This window comes from Martes martes, assembly GCF_963455335.1.
Source record: "Martes martes genome assembly, chromosome: 1".
Taxonomy (NCBI): Eukaryota; Metazoa; Chordata; class Mammalia; order Carnivora; family Mustelidae; genus Martes; species Martes martes.
The window spans coordinates 209,450,515-209,475,415 of NC_137888.1; the positions used below are offsets into that span (position 1 = coordinate 209,450,515).

General features: G+C 51.9%; 1 protein-coding gene across 5 annotated transcripts in view; it reads right to left on the minus strand.

Annotated features, from left to right (window-relative positions):
• Positions 1-24,613, minus strand: part of SMARCA4 (SWI/SNF related BAF chromatin remodeling complex subunit ATPase 4) — a 90,489-nt gene extending 65,876 nt beyond the window's left edge. For 4 of the 5 annotated variants that reach the window (XM_080827062.1, XM_080827066.1, XM_080827065.1 and 1 more), the window contains exons 1-6: positions 24,444-24,606; positions 7,072-7,321; positions 5,034-5,166; positions 3,771-4,175; positions 3,332-3,430; positions 1,714-1,972 (exon numbers count right to left, since the gene is read on the minus strand). In XM_080827062.1, the coding sequence (XP_080683188.1) occupies positions 1,714-1,972; positions 3,332-3,430; positions 3,771-4,175; positions 5,034-5,166; positions 7,072-7,293 (1,118 nt within the window). In that variant the 5' untranslated portion in view covers positions 7,294-7,321; positions 24,444-24,606. Of the gene's footprint in view, positions 1-1,713; positions 1,973-3,331; positions 3,431-3,770; positions 4,176-5,033; positions 5,167-7,071; positions 7,322-24,443 lie in introns of all 5 variants that reach the window. The other variant, XM_080827064.1, reaches the window with a different exon arrangement.
• Positions 24,614-24,901: the final 288 nt, after the last annotated feature.

Sequence of the window (24,901 nt, forward strand, 5' to 3'; positions counted from 1 at the left end):
TAGGCCTTAGCACTAAATAAGACTAAACAAGACTAATGTGTTATTCTCGTAGAGCTTTCAGGCTTACCAGCAAGACAGACCATAAAGGAATTAAAAAATTAAATACCTACACTAATTGCAGAGAGTACCAAATACTCTGAGAAAGGGGCTAGAAGTGAGGGGGTTAGGCAAGGCCTCTATGAGCAGGTGACCTCAGCAATCAGGCCTCAATTAGCCAAGGAGTCATGTGCAGCTTATGCAAAGGGCCGGGGGTAGAAATGAGTCTCACTTGTTCCACAGAAAAAGAGGAACAGGGACAGTGGTGTAGGCAAGGACAGAGCCTTGGGCAGGGGCTAAACAAAAAGGTGCTTATTGGATGGGCACTGGGACACCAGTGGCAGGTTTGAACCTGGGGAACAGGTCTAATGGAAGTTAATTATAAAAAGAGACTGCAAACTGCTGTGTGGAAAACGGACTCCACAAGCAAGGGGGAGAACAGGGAAGCCAGCAAAGAGATGCAGACCAGGTGGCGGGGTCCATAGTGTGGAAAAGGCCACCAGTTCCCAGGATGGGGGCAGGGAGCTGAGATGAGGACACAGGGGATGGGGGAGGGTGAGCAACAGGGAAGGGGAGGCAGGGTCTGGCCCAATGAGCTGCGGTCAGGTGCGTGGGGACAGAAATGGGAGGGAAACGTGGGGGATGCAAGGACATATCTGGAAAGGCCACGTTTAAGCTACCTACATGCAACTAGAAGAGAGGCGCCTGGGTACAGGGGCTGGAGCTCCAGAGCACCTCTGGTGAGGCCCTCTGGAGCCCATCATTATACAAAGATTTGCTGGTATATCTGGGGATTATGGTCAACAAGCACAGCCCCTCCCACAGGTGGTTTACATTTACCAAGGGAGGCCAGCCCTGAATAAGCTGTCAACGCAATGGGCAAACGGTGGAGGGCAAGGTGTTCGGGGGCGAACCTGAGGTGCCCCAGCCGCACGGTACAGTGTGATACAGGCGCCCCGTGTGCCCGCTGTCTCCCCCCAGTGCCGGGCACCCAGAAGGCCTTGGCAAAGTAGCCAGCAACTAGTGACATTTGTGACGGCCCGCCACAAGGCTCGGCCAGGTCGCTGAGTGCTGATGAGCCGAAAGTGAGCGAGGAGAATAAAGCACCTGCATTCAACATCTCTTTGTACGACCTCTCAGGAGGGCAGTTTTGCAGAATCTAGGAACGTTCCCTGCCTAGGTCCCCTGTACCCAAGCCGTGGCACTTTCAGGGAATTACACTTGACACGTGTGCACACATGGGAAAAGAGAGAGACGCAAGTGCGTTGACTACAACATTGTTTTAACAAAAGATTAGGGGAAAAAAAAGACTAGAAACAACCTGATATCCCTTCTGTCACAGGGTCCGGGCTAAATCAATTATGGTAAAGGCACTGGACAGAATACTGTGCATCCAACAAGAAGAAAAGCTCATCTGGTACAGACAAGGGAAGAGCTAAGTCTGTTGCCGTGGGAGGAACCGCATGTCCATCCTGAAACACAGGCACCTGTCTGCCTATACACGCACAGGACTTCTCTGGAAGGATACACAGCAACAGAGAGAACTACGCAACTGGTGACAGATTTCCGATCTCATACCCCACCGGCCTTCGGAACTGAGAGTCAAACCAACCATGCCGGGGCTGACCGAGGCAAGGGGCAGCAACCCCAAATGCCCCCAGGCAGCAGCGCCCTTACCTGTACTCCCGCTCCTGCAGGATCTCCACAGGGTCCAGGCCCCGCGGCTTCTGGATGGGGGTGATGCGGCTCTGCTTCTGGTGCAATGGCACCATGGGGGCAGGCTGGGCAGGCTGCCCCGGCGACTGCGTCTGGGGCGGCATCACCGGGGAGGCAGCGGGTGGGACGGCTGGGGGCGCAGGTGAGGGGCGGCCCGTTGGCTGTGGGGGGATCAGCTTCTGAGGTGTGCTCGTGGGGGCAGCAGCATTCGCCATGGGTCCTGGCAGGGGTTGGGGGAGAGGAATCAGGCGGGAGAGGCACGTCTCTGAATTCTGGCTCGATTCCGGAGGTAAATGAAAAGCCTTCTGGGCGCTTATGGCCCCGGGGACAAACTCATCCCCAAGGCTGATGAGGCCCGAGCAGCATCTCACTCAGGGGTCCCTTGGGGGTCCTCCTCCCTCCTGCCCCCTTCGGATCTCAGCAGACGTTCCCCTTCCCGAAGCCCCGCCTGCCTAAGTGCCGCTCCCAGGTTCGGTCCTGCTGTGGGCGGCCTCGCAGGAGCAGCAGTTTCCGGACGTTCACCTGGTGCCCAAGGAGTCCTACTTAGGCCATGAGCTCTGCAGGGCCCATCACTAAACTTCCGGCTCCGAGCGGACAAGGAATGAGGTCATTTCTTTTTTCTTTTTCTTTTTTTTTTTTTTAAAGATTTTTATTTATTTGACAGACGGAGATCACAAGTAGGCAGAGAAGCAGGCAGAGAGAGAGGAGGAAGCAGGCTCCCTGCTGAGCGGAGAGCCCGATGTGGGGCTCGATCCCAGGACCCGGGGATCATGACCTGAGCCCAAGGCAGAAGCTTTAACCCACTGAGCCACCCAGGCGCCCTGGAATGAGGCCATTTCATCTGTACTTCTTCCCCACGGAGGTGACCCTCTGACACCTTCTAATGACCATGTCTTACATAGAACACAAAGGCTGCACCCAGTCGGCAGAAACGGAACCCGGGGCCACCCTGTCACTCTCCCTGCCTCTCACAGCACGGGGGGCGGGGGGGTGGCGTTCTCAGGAGGGAAGGGGGTCAGACATGGCCTCTGGGCCCTGAAGGATGGGGTCTGTGGCTGCGGCAGCGCCTCCCCACAGCCTCTCACTGGAGGCATCCAGTGGACTCGGTCACTAGGCTCTTCCTCTCCTTGGTGAGGAGACCCCAGGATTACCACAAGCCATAGGACAAGGTGGGGTAGGAATCATGCAGTGGAACCAAACCTAAGCCTCTGGGAAGTGACCAGGGACAGATAAGACCCAAGGAAGGCAGGGGCGCCTGGGTGGCTTAGTCATTAAGCCTCTGCCTTCAGCTCAGGTCATGATCCCAAGGTCCTGGGATCGAGCCCTGCATCGGGCTCCCTGCTCAGCGGGGAACCTGCTTCTCCCTCTGCCACTCCTGTGTGTTCCCTCTCTCACTGTATCTCTGTCAAATAAATAAAATCTTAAAGAAAAAAAAAAAAAGACCCAAAGAAGGCAGAAAGAAGCGAGGCCTTATTCTTGGCCGTCTCTCTCTCAGCAGGATCCTCTCAGGGGCTCCATGGCACAAGCCCGTGATGGGAGCCAAGGAAGAGGCCATGTCACCATGACAGAGGGGACTTACCTTCAGGCCAAGGCTTGGGAGGCCCTCCAGGGGGCTGACCTGGCATCCCAGGGGGCACGCCTGAGGGTCCTGGGGGGGGCATGTTGGGCCCTCCCATACCTACACATCGGGAGAAACAAACAAGACGATCGAAGGCATCCCAGGTTTACGCCTACACCCACCCCCACAGGCAGGCCTGGCTCCAGGGGACACAGCCAACAACAAGCCCCTCGGCACGGGTAAGATGGTGGGTGTGGGGGCCGGGGAGGCAGCGGGAGAGGCAACACCGAGCACGGAGACAGCCCTGCCGCCCGAGCACCCTGAGCGCTGCCGACGCCATGCAGGCTCCGGGGGGGATGCCAAGGGCAAAAAAGCCCAGGTCTGCGGACATCGCCGCCCACGTCCTGGTCAGTTCTGCGTCCCCCTCCCAACCCCGAGCACAGGGGAGCGTGGGCCCTACCGTGAGGCCGGCTGTAATTTGGAGGTGCTGGTCCCGGACCCGGGCCAGGGCCAGGGCCAGGCCCGGGGCCAGGTCCCGTTGCGGACACAGAGGGTGGAGGTAGTGTTGGCATCTGCTGCTGCATCCCGGGCATCGGCCGCTTCCCCTGCACCGCCATCTGCAGGTGGTCGGGGAGGGGCTGCCCCCTGGCCAGCATCTTGTACGCCATGATCTGGGCTCGGAGCTGATGCAGCTGGTTCTGGTTAAACGGAGTCGGGCCCCGGTTCTGCTGTCCCAAAGCCTGGGGATCGGCACCATCCAGGGGGGCCCCTCCTGGCCCAGAGGACATCTGTGGGCCTGAGGACGGGCCACTGGCTGGAACCGGACTGGAGGCATGCTCGGAGCCGCCCAGGGGGGAGGGGTAACCTGTGAAGCAACACGGATCCAGGCGGTCACTCGGCAACATCCATCCTCTGATTTCTAAGGCAGAGACGGTAACGTTCCAACTGTGCTTACACCGGCTCCTCTCCTGAGACAGGGGGCGGCCAAGTGACATTAATCCCATGATTCAAAGGAGCAGCAGCCAGAGAGAGGAGACACCCTGGCAGCCTGAACAGTGGCCGGCATGACCGGTTTGGTTTGGCTCAGCTTTCAGCAAGCTGCCTGCCGACGGTCCATGCTGAGCTGTTACACAGATCCAGGCCTCCCTCAGGCCTGCCCTCCCGCCCCTCAACTTGGACAGACCACGCCCCTAACGTCCATTCAGTGTGGAGCCCCTTGGAGGCACTGAGCTCCCCACCCCGATGACTGGAGTCATCTACTCCGTTCCTTCTCCAGCTGCCCTGGTTCAGAAAAACTACAGGGAAGGCTTGTTAAAGCAGAGCCCCGACCGCAAGATTCTGTCCCAGCCGTCTGAAGTGGGGCCCAGGAATCTGCATTGCTAGTACATTCCTGGATGGCATGGGAGCTGCTGGCCCGAGAAGCCCACCCTGCTCGGCCCCTGTCTAATCTCCAGGGCTGCATATAGACACGTCCCACCAGGGTTCCCTCTTCGGAGGCTGCTCTAAGACAAGCCGGCCCAAAACAGGCACCGGGCAAGCCCAAGCTCCCCAGCCCCCCATGGCAGAATCTCCCACAGGGCCAAACTGCCTAGGTTTACCTTGAATCTGCCTGTGGGAGACCGGGAGACCCAACTAGGAAAATGACCTCAGGACACCCAGGGTAGGGTTGGGGCGATGGGGAGCAGGCAACAGACACAAGGAAAGAAGAGTAATGAAGCAGTACCTTGGGAGTGCTGGTCCATGGGGCTTGGCGGCGGCCCCATCCCTGCATGGGCCCCTGACCGCATCCCCATTCCCTTCATCTGGTTGTAGCGGGGGTCATCCGACATGCCCTTCTCATGCATGGACTCCATTGGCTACAAGAGGGGACAAGGACAAGGTAAGCTCAACAAGGGGGAACAGGAACAGCATGCAAAGTGCCGCCTGAGAGTTCACTGCAAGTGGAAATGTCCACCCAAGGTCGCCCCGGTATGTACGGAATCACTGATGTGAGCAAGCAGCTTAGGTCCAAGCCGTGGTCCTGGCACTGACTGAAGTGTCAAGCAGATGCAGGCAACAATGTCACTCGACAGTGGGCGACCACCTAGGAGCCTGGAGGTCTGGAAGTGAAGGGACAGATGGATCAGGGTGCCAGAAGACAGTTTCAGATGGCCAAAATAGCACACAGAAAAGACATGAGCTCCTGGAGAGGAGCTGTTTTGGCTGGGACACCAAGCTCCCAATTAATCGTCACAAGGAGACCTGGTCACCACCGATCTTTGGATCAGAAACCCTCTTCCTTGGGAGACTGTAATGAGAGGAACAGACAGAAATTTCTGCCTGCAGGTATGATTACACTACGTTCAGCGTCCTCACTGATCTGAGATCGGCCTCTAGCCTATTAGCTGGGAGGAAAGGTGTCCGTGGCATAGCTCTGTTCCTCCTAAGAGGTACACTGGACCTCTGCACAACAATGACACCTAATTTCCTTCCAAAGGCTCAGCACTAAGTACTTCCCAGACTGGAATGGCCGGTAAAGGGGCCATTTTCCGGGACCCTTCCAGGGCACTCTGCTAGGCCCTGGTTGACAGGAGTATCCCGGTCTCTGGGAACTCAGTCTAATGGGGGGCCCAGGAAAATCAGCTACAGCTCAGTGTGTGCCATGAGAGAAGCAAGAGAGGAGGAGGAGAGGGCGCTTGGCGGGGACCACAGGAGCAGCTTCAAATGCAGGAAGGGGGGGTCCTCAGGAAGCTGACGCCTCTGCAGGCGAGGGGTGTCCCACTGCCACAGCCTCTGGCCCCTGGGCTCCTAACACGGTGCAGGACAAACGCCAGGTGTCTGACAGACATTTGGAGTATGTGCAAGCGATTCCAAGAGGAAGAAACAAAATGGGCAGAGAGGGAAAAAGGCTGTGCTGGAGAAGCCAGACTCAATCAGTTGGCCGGGGTGGGGGGCGGGGTGGGGCGCGGGGAGGTGGTCAGGTCACCAACAGCTTCCCAAAAAGGAAGCGACAAGATACTGTTGACAGAAATGTGCGGGGATGGGGAAGGCAAGGAGGGCAAGAGGGATGAGATGAGAATGAGATGGCTCCACCATGGACTCGGTAACTGACCATCTCTTGAGACCCTACTTCCTCATCTATAAAAAGGGCACAATAGCCTACACCTGCTGGGCAAGGGAAGAGCTGAGCGGAATGGGTACGAACACACGGACAGCCCCGGGAGCGAGGCTAGAGGGGTCAGCAGAGACCCCCCACCTCTAGGCCGCACCATGTCCATCTTCCACGAGGATCTCTTGTGGTCTCTGAGGCTTGAACATGGTACTTTTTCCTTTAGATGCTGACACAGACGGGAGGATGCTTCCTTGTTTTCCCCAACCATCACCCAGGAACACAGTGAAAAAGGAACACTATTTGTGTTAAGAGGTTTTTTTTCCTCACCTCACTGGCAAAAGCATCTGATCAATTCCGAAAGTCATCAGGACAGTGAGTGTGTGGCACCCAAGTGCAGGACAGAGTGGGGACACAGAGCACAGGTGAGCAGAGCCACCCGAGTGCAGGAAACCATGTGATATAAGCCACCTTTTAGGGATTTGGACATTTTTATTTGTTAACAAAAGGCAACTCTGGAGCGGGACCACAACTCCCGTGTGGGATGATGGGTACGGGAGACACAAGGTGGGAAGGCTGCTGGCTCGGAGCAGAAGGCAGGATGCACTGTCCGTCCTCCCACCTCCAATCATGGGGACCCAGTCAATCAGGGCAGTGGGCACAGGCTCCCTACCTTGTGCATCTGGTGCATGTTGTCCTGAGGGTACCCTCCAGGTCCCTGGGTCGGGATGGGGTGTCCTGCCGAGGGAGGCCCCGGACTGGGCCCCATCATGCTGTGCGCAGAGCCCGGTGAGGGCCCCGGGCTAGGGCCCAACATGGCTCCAGGGGAGGGGCCTGGGCCTGGGGAAGGGCCTGGCCGAGGAGTTCCACCCAGGGGTGGGTCTGGAGTGGACATCTTCACAGGAGCTGCAGACAGTGGTCTCCTGATGGAGAGAAGTCCTGGTCAGTCTGGGGGTCATGGCCATCACCAGGGTGTCAGAGCTGGCAAGGGAGGACCCCAGGCAGTATTGTGAGAAGCACCCATTTGACAAGGAGCTGGCACCTTTGACATGCAACCCCCAACACCCAGACCTTTCTCCTCCATTTTCTTCTCACAGATGAGAACACATCAGGCATATAAACTCAGACCAAAATCTCCTGAGAGATGGACAGGACTCAGGAGGTCCACAGCCACCGCCCCACCTGTGGGGTCTCACTGCCCTTGCTATTCCGCTCACAACCAAGACAAGGTCTCAGGGCAGCGCTGATGCGCCCTTCACGCCTAATACCTGCCACCTTCCTAATAACAACAAGGGAAAGTAAGACTAAGGTTCAAAGTCAATGCCAGCAACAGTATCCAACTGGGCCTCTGGAAGTTCAACAAATACAAATATTCCCGGCAAGTGATGCTGGCTTTCCACTTGGGGCAATGAGAACAAGTTTCCTTTAAAATAAATGAATGGAAGTCTGAAATGCAGGTTCATTTAGAGAGAAGTATTACACAAGTAACAGCACTCTGATATCTGAAGCAGTTCTACGGCGATATTCAAGTGTCTGAGGTTAAATGAATGTTGCCGAAAACTAAAAACTGATACTCAGGAACCATAACCCAAAGCCTCTACGAGATCCGAAACTACGCTACAAAAAAAAAAATCTAATGATGATGGTGAATTCTCCTTGCCACCACAGGGCCACGAGCTGATAAATTTTATATACGCTTTTTATAATAAGAGTTCAATGTTCAGGTAACCCTTTTTCTGTCACGTACTTATGTATATATGGCCTTAAATACAATTCCCTTCAATCTCCTAACTTCTTTCATGATGACAGAGTAATACATCTGCAGCGCTGAAATGCAGGAAACACAGAAAGAACACAGAAACTTAAAGTGACTTGGCATCCCAACAGACACGAAGTTCGTTTAGCGCTGCCAGCCCTGCAGAGAGCAACAAGCCACCCTGCCCTCCTTACCCCTTCCCAGCAGGGCAGGGGGAGGTGAGGAGTACAAAGAAGGGGCTGGGGGTTTCCTCAGAGACATGGGACACCACCAGAGCCACAAGGATGGAGCTGAGGCATGCCCGGTGGGCCCTCTCAGGGTGGGGAGAGCCGCCCTCACGTTGCCGCTGGGACCCCATCACACCTCCCTGCCTCCCTTCTAGATTGTTCCACACACAGGCACACACACAAACAGTATTACTCATTATTCATTAGTCATTGCACACTCCAGGCAAGCTTTCCTCCAGAGAATTATACGCAGGACCGTTTTTATCATGGAGTATCTTTCTTATCGTTTTTATCACGCAGTAGTCCTCAAAAGGTGGATTCTAGTGGCTCCACTGAGTTCACTCACTCTGCCACATATGCGTTATTTAAAAGCCCCTCTCAGGGCACCTGGGTGGCTCAGTGGGTTAAAGCCTCTGCCTTCGGCTCACGTCATGATCTCAGGGTCCTGGGATTGAGCCCTGCATTGGACTCTCTGTTCAGTGAGGAGCCTGCTTCTTCCTCTCTCTCTGCCTACTTGTGATCTCTCTCTCTGTCAAATAAATAAATAAAAATCTTATATTAAAAAAAAAGTCCCTTTCTTGTTGGCACAAATGTGGTTTTTGTCCTGCGGACTTTTTTGGATTTGGAGTGACTCTTTCTGTCCCTAAACTTTACTGGGCACTTCTGATTCTAAGAATAAATTCTGTTAAGAAGTATAAGAACATTTTTAATTCTGCTAATTAGAACAAAAGTTTGGGGCACCTGCATGGCTCAGTGGGTTAAGCCTCTGCCTTCGGCTCAGGTCATGATCTCAGGGTCCTGGGATCGAGCCCCGCATCAGGCTCTCTGGTCAGCAAGGAGCCTGCTTCCACCCCTCTCTCTGCCTGCCTCTCTGCCTACTTGTGATCTCTGTCTGTCAAATAAACAAAATCTTTAAAAAAGATTAGAACTAAAGTTTTAATTTGAAAGGCTGGCATATTTTCCTAGATAACAGATCAAAAGCCCAAACTTCTCTGGTTTCTTGGCTAAATAATAGAGCAGAGACGACCAGACCCCTCAGCAGGGCACGGACCAGTGACGGGCGCACCGGCCTTAAGAGGAATAGACCCGACCGTGCAAGAAAGCACTCTGTGTCCTCTGGGTCTCCTGGATTTCCTCCAAAGTGCAAGGAGCCTCAATGCTGCACCTTAAAAAAACTGACAGGCGTGCTGGAGGATTTCGTGTCTGCTCACCATGTATTCCCCATAAATTCAAAACCCAGTAAGCCCGAGGTAGGCAGAGGAATCAAACTTTTAAAAAATAACTTTGAAACAAATTCATTTAGAAACAAAATCAGACCTGATTCAGATACATGTGAATGGTCACACCTGCGACAGAAAAGGATCCTGTGACCTCAGATGCCACTCCCGCTTCTGCCATGTGACAGTGATCCGTGTCCCAATCTCCTTCTCTAAAATGCAGAATCTGAAGTCTGAAACCCCTAGCCCAGCGTTTGTCTACGGCAGGTTGCACCTACAGTCCTACTTCACAGGTGGAGAGCTGAGTGACGTGAACACAGCCATGGCCAGGTCAAGGAAGATGGCTCCTCAGGGCGTCCTCAGGGCTCTTCACGTCCACAGACCCTCTCACAGAGGCCCAGAGAGACTACAGTGACGTCGCAAGAGGAAAAATTGCCCAGAAGATACTCAAGGAATCCTGTGGCATCCAGGAGCTCGTGGTTGCTTTCTCACCTGAAGGTCTCCATTCAAAGTCACGCCAACTGAAACTGACAGCAAAATGAAATCCCCATCAGGGGAACACCTTCTCCTTATCTGAAGACAGACATGCCAAAAAGCAAGCATTGGAAGTGTCTCTGGAATCACGGCTCTTCTAAAGGTAATTTATACTTAGTATCAGATGTTCCCATCAAAATGCATGGTACCATGGCGCCTGGGGGGCTCAGTCGGTTAAGCATCTGCCTTCGGCTCAGGTATGATCCCAGGGTCCTGGGACTGAGTCCTGCATCAGGCTCTCTGCTCAGCGGGGAGCCTGCTTCTCTCCCTCCTCCCGCTCGTGCTCTCTGTTGCTATCTCTTTCTCTCTCTATTAAATAAATAAATAGGGGCGCCTGGGTGGCTCAGTGGGTTAAAGCCTCTGCCTTCGGCTCAGGTCATGATCCCAGCGTCCTAGGATCAAGCCCCACATCAAGCCCCACATCGGGCTTTCTGCTCAGCAGGGAGGCTACTTCCCTTCCTCTCTCTCTGCCTGCCTCTTTGCCTACTTGTGATCTCTGTCTGTGAAATAAATAAATAAAATATTTTTGTAAAAAAAGAGATTCCTGATCATAGGACACAAACCGAGGGTTGCTGGAGGGGAGGAGGGGAGGGGAATGGAATAACTGGGTGATGGGCATTAAGGAGGGCACACTATGTGATGAGCACTGGAGGTTATACGCAATGATCAATCACTAACTCTACCCCTGAAACTAGTAACACACTATATGTTAATTAATTTAAAAAAAATACTCCTGGGCGAAAACATGGCAACATCTACCTTTGAAAAGCACAGTTTCACAAGAGGCATTTATTTATTTACTTATTTATTTATAAAGATTTTATTTATTTATTTGACACAGAGAGAGAGACAGTGAGAGAGGAACATAAGCAGGGGGAGTGGGAGAGGAAGAAGAAGGGAGCCTGATGTGGGGCTCGATCCCAGGACCCTGGGATCATGACCTGAGCTGAAGGCAGATGCTTAACAACTGAGCCACCCAGGCGCCCAAGAAGCTTTTAAAAAGGGCATGTGTTTCAGAAGCTGTCACCTCTGCAGCATCAGGCTTTGAGGAAGCAGGTAAGTGGACGGGTCCGCCAGCAGCAGCAGACTCATTTCTGGACTGAAAGACACGTGAAAGACACGTGACAGTAAAGGGACCCAAACAGTACAGGCACCACGCAAAACCACCCTGAGCAGCACAGTGGGCCGGGCTCTGCCCCACACAGAGGCGCCCAGTTGGGGTGCTGGTGCGTGCATGCAGACAGACAGGCTGGCCGACCTGCATCAGGTGGGGGTGGGGGGTGGGCAGAGAGATGGAACCGGAAGCAGCGCTCTGGTCCTCAGCATGGCACGGAAGGGGGAGCGTTTTATTTACTTGTACTGGGTTTTAGCCCATCTCAGGTGCCCTGACTGTAGGGGTACGGCTGGATGAGCAACACTCCTGCAGGGCACCCCTGATCCTTCCCATGGGGACCACCCTCCCAGGGGCAAACACTGCTTTGACTGTTGTCACTCTTTAGGGGGTTCACTTGTTACTGAACTGTGTCTGAAGAAAAGAAACATACAGTAGTGTCCTTCTGCTCCTCCGTGAGGGGCATCCCTGTTGGGGGGACGAGGGGCATTTGTTCTTCGTTTTGAGTCTGCTCTCCTGTTAGCACGCTCTGTGCTGCCGGGTTTCGGCCAGCGTGAGTGAACCTGCTATGGACAATGTCACTTGGCCGACGTGGGAACCCACTTTCCTTGGATATCCAGGAGAGGAATGATTCGTCATTGGAAGGCACAAATTTAGCTTTGGCAAATATTTCAAGCTTTCCGAATTAGGACTACAATCCCACGTAACTGCCACCCCCACAGCAGAGGGGAGAGCATTCCAGTTCCTCTACATCAACACTAACACTTGGTGCTGTCCGTCTAACTTGGAACCGTTCCCGTAAGTGTACAATCGTACATTTTAATTTGTATTTCCCTTGCGACTAATGGTGCTACGCACCTTTCTGCACGCTGGCCACTGACATACCCACTTCCGCAAGGCCTTGTTTTCACTAGAGTTTGACTTGGGGATATGTGGTTCCTCTCCCAGGTTGGGGCTCACCTTTGTAGTCTCCTAGTGGTGTCTGGACGCAGAGAAGTTATTTTCATGGCATCTGATCTATCAAGTTTGTTCTTACATGGTTAATGGTTTTAGAATCCTGTTTAAGAGAATTTTGTCTATCAGGGCACCTGGGTGGCTCCGTTGGTTAAGCCTCTGCCTTCAGCTCAGGTCGTGATCTTGGGGTCCTGGGAGGGAGCCCTATGTCAGGCTCCCTGCTCAGCAGGGGGTTGCTTTTCCCTCTCCCTCTGCCCCTCCCCCCTGCTCATGCGTACTCTATCTTTCTCTCTCTCCCCCTCCCCACAATAAATCAAATCTTAAAAAAAAAAAGAAAAGAAAATTTCGTCTACCTGAGATAATAAGAAATATGTATTTGGTCTCTGCTTCAGTTTTAGGCTAAAACCCCTGGAATTTCCTAAGTGGTAGGGGTGTCTTTTGTTCTAATGAAGTGACTCGTGGTAGGCTCCAGGACAGCTTCAGGATTGGGGGCCAGCTGCCAGAAAGACGAAGCTATGATTAGAGGCTTGGGACGTTCAACCCCATCCTCCAAAGGAGGGGAGAGGAATTGAAAAGTGAATAATCAATCACGCCCACAAGATGAAGCACCCATAAAATCTCTCAGCTAAGAGGCCAGAAGAAGAGCTTCTGGGGTGGGGAACACATCCACATGCTAGGAGGGTGATGTACCCCAACTTCATGGGGGACAAAAGCTCCCAGGCACAGGATCCTTCTAGACCTCACTTTATTTACCTCTTCATATGGCTGTTCATCTGTATCCTCTATAATAAACAGGTAAACATATGTATCTCCTTGAGTTTTGTGAGCAGTGATATCAAATAAACCTGACGAGCGGTTCATGAGAACCCCATCTGTAACCAAGTTGGACAGAAGTGTGGGTAACATGGGGGTCCACTACTTGGGACTGGCATCTTCAGGGGGGAGCAGTCTTGTGGGACTGAGCCTTTAACCTCTGGGGTCTGCACTAGCTCTACGTAATTAGCATCAGAACTGACGTGTAGGACACCCAGCAGGTATCTGCAGAAACTTGCTCCGTGTGGAAAACCCACACATTTGGTGTCAGCGGAGGAAACCAGTTTTCCTTTACTATCTCAGGGTCATGGAGATAAAAGGAAGGAAAGAGATATTTTAAAATCCAGAAGGAGTGTGACTTGCTCCTGCCTCCTTGCGATTTACAACTGCTGAGGATACAATCAGTGACAGAAGTAACAGGGAAGATGACCCAGCCAGAGGGGAAGCAGGGCTGTGGGCCCATTCGGGGGCAAGGACTGAGATTTACTCACTGAGCCCATACCCCCGCACCTCCAAGGGGGACTATCATGGGCCCTGCTGACAGAGGGGTCCCTAAGGCTCACAGGCCACCCAGCATCTCAGGAAGTTGTTAGAGTCACAAGGCCAAAGCCACCGTGCAACTCACTGAAGTGCAGCCTGGACTGAGTCTGGACTCTCCTACTGGCCAACCACATGATACTAGATGAGTGACTTAACCTTCCCCAGCCTGTCCCCTCCTCTGTAGGCTGGAGATGAGACCAATCCCTCCCTCAGGTGTCACCAGCATCACCTAGGCTAACACAGGCAAGGCATGTACAGGCAGGAAGTAACACCACCCTGCTGGCAAAGCCAAGGGCCCCCACATTTACTGAGCAGTGGCTTACTGCTTGTCACTACTGACCCAGAAGCAATTTTTTAAAAAATTAATTAATTTATTTATTTGAGAGAGACAGAGAGAGGCAGAAGCAGAGGGAGAAGCAGGCTCCCTGAGGAGCAGGGAGCCCGATGAGGGATTCAATCCTAGGACCCTGGGATCACAACCTGAATCAAAGGCAGATGCTTAACTGACTGAGCCCCCCAGGCGACCCTCTTCTCTTAAAGAGACACGTAGTAAATAAGCCAGCTGGGAGAATTTGCTTCCTAACTTAGCCTACCCCACAGGCACACCTCAAGCGATGCTCCTGTCCCGAAGCGTTCAGGAGCAAACTCGGGAAGTAAAGGCTGCACGAGGCGGCTCTGCCAGACTGGGGAAGGAACAGAGGTTGCCTGAAAGCCACACAGGCCCACTGCAAAGACCAGCTGGCACCAGTGATGAGATCCGCCCTGGCAATCAGAGGGCAGGATCTGAGCTACAAACTATCCTTTGCCCTCTTGGATCCCACTGCGACAAATGCGGTGTTCGTATCCATCATCAAGCTCCTTTTGGCCAGTCAACTTTCTTATAGGGCAGGGGTGGGCCTGCCCCTCTTGAGAGCTGGGGAGGGTCTGGAACGGGGCACTACAGTGCTCCAGCAACGTGCCTACTCAGGAGGGCTTGCCAAGCTTGGCCAGAAATTTCAGAAGCGAGGTGGGATCGGAGGGCAAACAACAGCCCTCTCCCTACCGCCTTCTTCACTCATCACAGAACACCTCTACCTTTCCTACACAGTAAACTAAGGATCTGGCATAGTCAGCAAATTCCTAGGGTCCCCAAGGTCATCCTATGGTCTTGAGGGCTTCAGGGGCTTCCACTGTTCAGACCGGACTCCTGCAACAAGTCCCTCTATGACAAGTCACTTAGTGTCTGGGCTGGGAGAAAGAAGGTCATTGAACACAAAAACGAAAACCATCCTAGACCAGAGAGCCACACCTAAGCAGATGAGAAAAGTGAAGGACGAGGGGACGGAGGGGACAAAATAGTGAAACCACCAGCACGTGTATGTGGGAGCCTAATTGAGGAGTGTGTGTGTTTGGGGGCTCCACAAGGAAGGAATGGAGCCTGGGAATGCAGGTAGGCAGGCTAAAGGACCGTGATGGGAAGTAACTACTCTGGGTGCAAGAATCAAAAACCTGAGAGCTAAGACATTCAGTAAGCTGCAAAATGAAAACTGGTTCCCAGAGCCAAGGGGTCTGGAGGTGACGTGGCCACACCACCTTGACTTCTCTGAGAAGCACCCCAATCGCTGAACAATCAGAACCCCCACACAATCCATGCCCCATGAGGCAGCTTCGTGCACACGGATGTGGAGGAAGGTCCAAGAAGAAGCAGAGGAAAGAAGGGAGCATCGATGCAAGGTGTGCCCGACCCAAGCCCCACTATGCTAACCGTTAAGAACAGGTGCAGGTTCATCCGATCGTAGAAGCCAACTCAAAGAAAGCTCGCCGAACCGTGGTTGGCAGTGGCCAGCGGCTCTCTCAGGCAGTGTATGAGGGGGAACTGACACTTTCCACATCACGGAGCTCTGGTGTTTTTTGTGTGTGTTTATTTTTTTATGATAATCTCCTATTACTTTTGTAATCATATTTTTAAAAAATGCTAAAATAGGGGTGCATGGGTGGTTCAGTGGGTTAAGCCTCTGCCTTCGGCTCAGGTTATGGCTTCCGGGTACTGGGATGGAGCCCCACATGGGACCCTCTGCTCAGCGGGGAGCCTGCGTCCCCCTCTCCCTCTGCCTGCCTCTCTGCCTACTTGTGATCTCTCTGTCAAATAAATAAATAAAATAAAATCTTTAAAAAAAAATTGCTAAAACCAACCAACCAACCTAGATCAGAAAAATACCTGGGAAATAAAATACCCAGAAAAGATGTCCAGAAGTACCTTTATGGAAATAAAAAAGATAAAAGGATGTGAGGATTGCATTATTTTCTACTTTCAACTTCATCAAAATTATCATTTAAAATAGAAACATCTACTGACGTTCAAATGCGGAACCAGACTGCTTGAGGAGTAGGTCTAGTTTCTTCTTTCATGCCACCCCTTGCTTTTCTCTTGTAAAAAAGAACAGTGATCACAACAAAATGGATGGATCTAGAGTATTATGCTGAGTGAAATAAGTCAGGCAGAGAAAGACAAAAACTGTATGATCTCACTCATAACGAGGAATTTAAGAAACAAATGAGCAAAGGGGGAAAAAAGAGAATTTAAGAAACAAAACAAATGAACAAAGAAAAAAAAGGGACAAACCAAAAAAAACCAGACTCATTAACTATAGGGAACAAACTGGTGGGGTGGGGGACAGGAGCTGGGGATCCCAGCCCGCACTTACCATGCTGAGCACTGAGGTAAGGGAGGGGTGACTGTTACATTACTATACTGGACACCTGAAACTAATACAACACTGCCTGTTAACTATACCAGAATTAAAATTAAAAAACAAAACAAAACAAAATAAATAAAGTTAAAATAAAACGAACGGTGGTGGCCAGCCACTGAAGCAGGACAGACAGCTAATAGGAAATCGGGACCTTCTAAAATGTGCTTGCTGAGACTGTTTTTCATTTTGGGTTTTTTTTCTTGTCTTGCCTGAAAACCAGCATTATATTTAAGTTTGGCCCCAGGAAAGCTGCGACTTTGCTTTTTGGGCATGGAGGAATTTGTTCCCCTACAAGTTTCATCAGCAGACACACTGTGGTCCCGCCACGCCAGGGTACTCACAACGGTCAAGGAGCTGGCCAACGGTCAGCAAAACCAGTCTTATTTGTTACATGAAAACTACAAAACGAAGTTTCCCCCCAATACTCTACCAGGAAAACTGTCCATACCTAACCAGACCTGGCACACTGGTCCGTGAACCTGGAAGGACGTATGAGATGAGGCACCTGCCGTCTTAGGGAACATATGGAAATAGCTTATTCTTGACACAGTGCTTCCCCAACACTGGCTGCTCAAGCCGACTGCCAAGCATTTTTCTTGCAATATAATTAAGCAGCAAAAGCTTGCTCTACATTTAAAAAGGAATACCCTTCAGAAACAAAAAACTCATGTCACAATAATTAATTACAATGTTTTATCGGTTCTACCTAAAATGCAGACATGCCAAGTCTGTCCGTTACCAAGTACAGTAGTTCCTCCTCCCACCAGCCCGCCCATGCAGGTTTCGTTTTCCAGTTTCAGTTACGCAGCCGTGGTCCTCGAGCAGACGATCCTCCTGCTGAGTTTCGCCAGAAAATCAATAGTAGCTTAACTCTACGTCACAACGCCTACATCACTCATTTCATCTCATCTCATCTCACTAGCATTTTATCATCTCACATCATCACAAGAAGGGCAAGTACAGTACAATAAGGTATTCTCAGAGAGAAAGAGAACATCCATGCAACTTGTATTACACTGTTATTGTCATAAATGCTCCATTTATTATTAGTCGTTGTTAACCTTAAAAATAAAATTGTCAGGGGGCACCTGGGTGGCCAGTTGACTGGGTGGCTGCCTTCAGCTCAGGTCATGACCCCAGGGTTCTCGGATCGAGCCCCGCATTGGGCTCCCTCCTCAGTGGGAGCCTGCTTCTCCCTCTCCCTCTGCCTCTCCCCCTGCTTGTGTTCTAGATCTCTCATGCTCACTCTGTTCTCTCCAAGAAATAAATAAAATCTTTAAAAAATAAAAAATACAATAAAATTTCAGGGGCAGCTATGTGGCTCAAGTCAGTTAAGCATCTGCCTTTGGCTCAGGTCATGATCTCTGGGTCCTGAGCAAGGAGTCCGCTTCTCCCTCTGCCCCTTCCCTGGCCTATGTGTGTGTGCATGCACTTTCTATCAAATCAATAAATAAAATCTTCAAAAAAAACCCAAAACCAAAACAAAAACACTGGGGCGCCTCGGTGGCTCGGTCGTTAAGCATCTGTCTTTGGCTCAGGGCATGATCCCAGGGTCCTGGGATCAAGTCCCACATCGACTCCCACATCAGGCAGGATTCCTGCTTAGCGGGAAGCCTGCTTCTCCCTCTCCTACACCCCCTACCCCACTTGTGTTCCCTCTCTCGCTGTGTCTCTCTCTGCCAAATAAATAAATAAAATCTTAAAAAAAAACAAAACTGTCAGTTAATTCACCTGCAAAAATGTATGCATTCAGGAGTAACAGAAAACTATGATCTGGGACAAGCAAACTATGGCAAAACCAAAGGCAAGTCCAGAGAACAAAGAATGCTCCTTTATGGTAGGAAACAGGGAAATCAGGAAGGCTGTTATAAACAAGAAGTCCACTGGAGTAAACAGGGAGTTCAAATTGTAGTAGCGTCTCACTGGCTGGGCGGTTGCTGGGGCAGAAGAAAACCTTTCTCTCTCAGAGGGGGTAGTAAAGTACTGTGACCTGCAAGGTGACTTCCAAGTAGGTCTGTTCCTGTCGGGTTTGCAACTGACAACTGGTAGGGTTTGAGAGCTCCTCTTTCTGTCCTCCTGATTCCATTTAAATGAGGTTTGCTACTATTAATTTTCACGTTGTTCATCTCTTACTGTGCCTCATGTATAAATTAAATTTTACCATAGCTATGTATGTAGAGGAAAAACAGTATAAATAGGCTTCACTACTATTCATGGTTTCAGGCATCCCCTGGGGGGTCTTGGAATGTATCCCCCACAGATAAGGGGGTCTTACTGTATTACTTTTAGCCCAGGAAATTAAGTATCATTATATTCACTGGAATCCATACCTCCTGCCCGCTTAAAAAATTTTTTCCTTTCACTTGAAACCCACCGAAGAGGACCTCCTCATCTACAACACACCACAAGATGTGAACCCATCACAACGACCAAGCCTGTTCTCTGCCCTTGCGGAGTTCATGCTCTAACCCAGCAGGGGATAGGGTCTCCACTGAGAGAATTCAAACACTGACCCACCTATCCACTACATGGGCATTTTCCAAACTCTTCTGACCATGACCTGGAGTCACGACATGACGCAGCAAACACACATCAAGTAAATCCAACCAGCTTTACAAATCTATCCTGACCACACCCCCTGTTTAACACGGAGAGACTCTCTTCTTTTTAAGGCTGGTCAAGCCCCACCGGATGGATGTCAGGTCTACGACTGCCAAGTCTGCTGAGGCACCTGCCACCTGTTCAACACTGAGAACACCTAACCTGCGGACAGGGTGGGTGGTGCCTATACCGCCCAGTGTCACTTGCGAGAAGCCCTCCCAGCCACCTCAAAGACTAACTGAAAACCAACCCTGTGCTGAGCAGGGTACCAGGTATCAGGAATGCAGCAGCCAATAAAATCCCTGCCTCGTGGAACTGACAACTGAGTGACAGAGGCAAGCACACATATAAACACGACATGGTAGTCCTCATGCGGGGAGCGGGGAGATGCCACGAACTTGTACCATGAAAAAGTCAGCAGGGGTAACAAGCTGACAGGACCAACCATGGTGGCCAGGGATGGTCTCAGGGAGGGGATACACCTGAGCAGAGACGTGAAGTGGAACGGAAGCCATGGGAGCCATGACGGACGGGCAGAGCAGCAAGTACAAGGGCTCGGAGTGGGACTGTGCTGGACTGGAGCAGGAAAGGGGGATGTGGCAGCAGGTGAAGTCAGAGATGGCTGGGGAGGGCAGATCACAGGCCTGGAGGGCAGGAGTCTACTCTAGGTGCAAGGGGAAACCGCTGGAATGTTCTGGACAGGGCGGTGACATGGTCTGATGATGGTTTTAGAAGATTTCTCTGGAGATGCTGATGAATAGATGAAAGGTTAAAAGGAAGAAAGGAGTCAGGCGCAAATGGACTCAGGTCATGATCCTAGAGCCCCGCATCGGGCTCCCTGCTCGGCAGGAAGCCTGCTTCTCCCTCTCCCACTCCCCCTGCTTATATTCCCTCTCTCTCTGTCTCTCTGTCAAATAAATAAATAAAATCTTAAAAAAAAAAAAAAAAGAAAAAGAAAAGCATCAATGGTGACCAAGGTAACCAACAGGGCTTCAGCAAGCACATGCCCTTTGAGATATGAAAGGTGGTCCTTCCTCGGGGCTCACCGGCCTTGGAGCCAGATTTGGCAAAGCCCAGCAAGGCTAGATTTCAGCTCCAACTTGCATCCCTTGGTTCAGTATCGGTGACTGGAAGTGCCAACCGGGGAAACTATGGGGTAAGAGGGGGTTGGAGGGAGGAACAGAGGGGAATGGGGTTTTCTGCTCAGGAAGGTTAAGTCACTGGTCCAACATCACTCAAGAAGTGGAGTCCTGCCTCGAGTCTGCCTGACTCCAGGCTTGAGGAACTGATTTAGGCTGAGGATCAAAAGGCAGAGGAAAGCCTGAAAGGGTGCCAAGTGCGGGCAGCGGGGAGCACTCTGACAGGCAGGGGCATCCCGGCTGCGTTCCCAGGAGGCGGGCTTGGCTGCGCACAGCAAGTGGACTCCCGGGCTTCAGCGTCACCACTCAGACAACAAGAGCCCCCACCATTCTGCTTCACTGGGACTTCTGGTGCAAGTCAGGGTGACCCACATCAAACCCCATCCCCTCCTATAACAGGTGAGGCTGCAACTGCCGCGCAGCCACCTGCTTCCTGAGCCAGCGGGGCATGACTTACCAGCGGAAAAGAGAACTTGAACCATCCCAAGGAGCCATTTGAAAGCCCACTGCTACTAAATCCGGGGTCCGGCCTCCTTTTGTCTCACACACAGCTGGTGAACGTCACGCTAATCAAAACCCAGACTGTCCCCAGGAACAAGTATCCACATGCCAAAATAAAGACATGCCCCCTTTATAACAAAGTAACAGTCCCAGAGGGAAACACTGGGGACCAGTCTAGTCCCAAAGGCTTCCAAGGGGCCTGGGCTAGTTTATGCCCCGCGAACAGTTACCTGTGTTCTAAAGAAAGCCCCTTCTCTAAGGGACTTGAGAGGGAAATCGATGCATCCCCTCCTTTCTCTCTGCCCTACGAAATCCAACCGCCCAGCAAACCCAGCTACATCTGGCACTACCCTCGAGAGCCTTTCCCTTACGTGAAGGTGATTCGCGGCCAAATTTCTCGTGCTCAACAAATCCAGTATCATCAGCATGCAGTTAACAGAAAACTCCAATCGTATCAACGAGCCTTATACTTCTAGGGATGATCTCCTTAAAGTTGACAGCAATGGCAGGTCCATTTAGCCTCAGACTCGACTCTGATGTGTTCCCCTCAGACATTTCCCCCCAATCTTCTACCAGCTGTCACTTCCCGTTTTATAGTAGGGAAGTAATTTTGCACATTCCCCTAACTTTTTATTTATTTATAAAGGTTTTACTTGTTTGTTTGGGGGAGGAGGGAGGGGGGGCGGAGAGAGAGAGAGGATCTCAGGCAGACTCCTGGCTGAGCGCAGAGCCCCAGGCTGGATATTACAACCCTGAGATCATGACCGGAGCTGAAACCAAGGGGAGACATTTTAAACAACTGAGCCACCCAGGCGCCTGTAGTCTTTTTTAAACTCCAATTCCCTCTTAAGTGCTCAAATCAATGTTACAAGTTACAAGGAAATATGTGAGATGGAAAACAAACATTTGGTATTTTCCAAAACCCATGCCACCCAAACACACTTCTTTCTTTCCAGTGTATTATGGTGAAAGTGCAAGCTTACAATTTTTAAATTAGGAGCAACAAAACATAAGAGTTGATTCCTTTGCTACAACTTTGAAAACATACAGAACTATTATCACAGCAGAACAAAAATATATTCTGTATTTCAACCTGCCAGGACATTGTAGAAATCCTAATAAATGACACCAGCTACCAACTGTCCAGTACTGTGTGCCAGGCACCGTTCTAAGCACTTTTCAGTTGTCACTGTTGTTTAGACCTTGCAACAATCCTCATAGCTGGGTACCATTACTGAACTGTCCCCCTTTGCAACTAAGGAGATGGCTACGATTGAATGAGAACAGGGCCCTTGTCTGCCTGTTCCCTGCTGAATCCCCAGCCCCCATTAGGGCCTGGCTCGTGGTAGGTTCTCAATGCCCACTTGTTCAAACGAGGAATGTGAGGCTGGGCCATTTCTTGCACAACGGTGGGGGGCGCCACTCATGTAGTGTTCTGTCTATGGTCGGTGAGAATGGGTCCCTCTGCGCCATGGCCGCCTTAATGACGGAGGCCAAAACTGGCTGACACATCTGAAGACTCACTAAATGCCAGGAACTGTCATCTCCATTTCTCTAAGGCACCAAGAAGGAAAGTGGTAAAGCCAGGATTCGAACCCAGAAGGCTGAAGAGAGCCCTTGGTGAAGAAATATCCCTAAATGTCAGTTTCTTCACCAGCAGAATGTTGTTCTCACCCAACACACCTAATCCCTCCCACATCCCATAAACAGCTAAGACAAGGAGCGGGTCTAGAGCTACCTCCCAGTGTTCTGAGGGTCCAAAAGGAATGATAACGGTATGTGGCACATGAAGGAGCATTTATTATTGTCATCATTATATATGAATTGATTTTAAAGAAATTAGAATATATATAATGAGCACATCAAACCTGAACTTCCTGGGATATAGGATGACTCCAAATTTTGTTTTGCATTCTTTAAATAATTGACACACACAAACACACACACACACATATGCATATGCATAGAGAACAACATTAACTACTGCAATAAATTGAGTGCTCACTGTATGCCGGGCACTGCAGTGTGTTAAACAACTTCCCATGTTATGTTTTCAACCCTTACAACAACTGTGGCAGCATTGCTGTCATCCTTGTTTCACAAGTGGGGGGACCTACTGGTGAATGCCTTGCTGGAGGTCAAGCTAGGATTTAGAAGGCTGGGTGTGAATTCAGGAGGTCTAATTCCAGAATGAGCAGTCCTCACCACCACCCATACTAATCACCACCCCACGCCCTTGTTCCCAGGGACGTGGGCCTGGAAAATTAAAAAACCAACACAGGCAACTAACATTTATTGCTTACAACCCAAGCCCGGTCCTGTGCCAAGCATTTCATGCATGTACTTACTCCATCCCCCACAAGGACTCTCCTTCATTCATTCCACAAATGCTCCCTAAGGACCTAGTATGGGCCAGACCCAGAGTACGCTCCAGGAGACTAAGCAGACATGATCCCTGCCATGCTGGCCCTCAGAGAAGGATGGATGTGTAATTACACACTGGGGTAACTGCTACACGGAAAGGATCAAGGCGATAAGTGAGTGTAGCAGTGGAGAGCAATGACTGGTCCAGGTGGTCACATGCAAGCCTGGACATCCTTCCTGATTCTGAGAAAAGGCCCCCCTCTTCCATCAACCTCCCTGATCCCATCGCTCCCCTGTGCATCCACTGTGCTCCTCTCACAGGAAGGGTAATGAGGATTACATGATAGGCCACGGGGAGCTGTTCCCACATTTACCATCTGTTCCCCTACAAGGCTAGAGAGGCTCCCAGGGCATTCAACCACCAAACCATCTAACACCCAGTAGGGACTCAACAAATATTTGCTCAACAGTAAAGGAGGAGATTGGGCCTGATGGTAAGAGTAGCACTTCCCACTTGCCAGGAACCATTTTACAGGTTTTCACCAACTCCATTTGTGGCATTATCCCCATTCCACAAAGGAGGAAACAAAGCAGTTCAGAGAGATTAGGCTATTTATCCAAGGTCACACAGCTAAGTGAGTGACAGCCCAGGGAATCAAACTCCATTCCGGTCTGTCAACTGAAACTGAAAACTTGTTTCAAATTCCTAGGAAGTGGCTCTTGCACTTATTCCCTGGTTTCCCCAAGGATTCACTGGGGGGAGGGGGGAATCAAGACTGGTGTCTTCGTGAGACCAGCACAAAATACTCTCCTAAAGGCCCACGTTTTAAATAAAAGCCTTAATCTGGAAAATCAATTGAAGGCGAAAGGATGCAAAACAAAAACAGTGCTTTCAACAGCAAACAGTTCTACCCGTCCTCCCCCACTTGCTCTAGACTCTCCACTTCAGGGCAAACATTTTGAAGTCACCACTTGCAAAGAATTGGGGAGTTATTTACTTTTCTTTGAAAAATCTAGAATACGTGAGGTTTGTTTGTTTTTTTAATAAAATGTTAGGTAGGTTAACCCAAAGGGACTGCTAAGGCTCGTTTCCAGGCGACACTGAACTCATCTGGGGGGTTTTCCTACTGAGCCCCGACCGCAGCCTCCCCAAAAAGACAACATTCGGGTCGGACCCGTTACGACGTAGCCAGAAAAGCTCCGACGCCTTGCTATTGTTGCTGCCGCGACCGACACAGCGACCCGGGGCCGGGACTCCGGCCCGCAGAGGAGGCGGAGAGCTTTGTCCGGCGACCCCGGCGAGAGCGCGCGCGCGGCCTCCACGCGGCCCGAGCCCCCACCCCACGGCCCGCGGATGCTGTAGCCGCCGCGGCCTCGCTACGCTGTGGCCTTCCCCGCGCGCGCGGTGCCGGACAGGCTTCTTGACCCTCCGGCGCCGCCGTACCCCAGCCCCGCTCAGGGCGCCGGCGGCCCCCTCCCCCCTCGGCGCCCCGGCTCCATTCAAACCGTCCTCCCAAGCCCCGCGCCGCGCTCCCCCCGCGGCCCGCGTTCCTTACCGAGAGCCGCCGGCGCCGTCGCCTTCCCGGCGCCGCCCCCGCCCCTCCGCGCGGGGCCGGGGGCAGAGTGGGCGTCTCGCCTCTCCTCACGAAACAAAGAAGCCGCCGCCGCCGCCGCCGCCGCCGAGTGAGGGTAAGTCTCGCGCGCGCGCCCGCCCGTCTCGGCCGCCCCCCCCACGCCGCCCGCGCACCCGCTGCGCGCGCACCCGCCAACTCCCCTCCCCCCCGACAATCGGCTTCTCTCGCTTCCGCCGCCCGCCCGGCCTCGTGCGCGCGCCTGTCCGCCCTTCCGCTCCCAGTGCGCGTGCGCGTCCGCTCGGGCCTTCGGGGAGGTGGGCGGGACGAGAAAGAGCTGGCGCTCCTGATGTACCACCCAACTCAGTCCGGGAAGGTCTCGCTCATGCGCGCCGGGGTCTTCGTCCTCACGCTGCGTCCCCACGCCGCGGAGCATGCGCAGA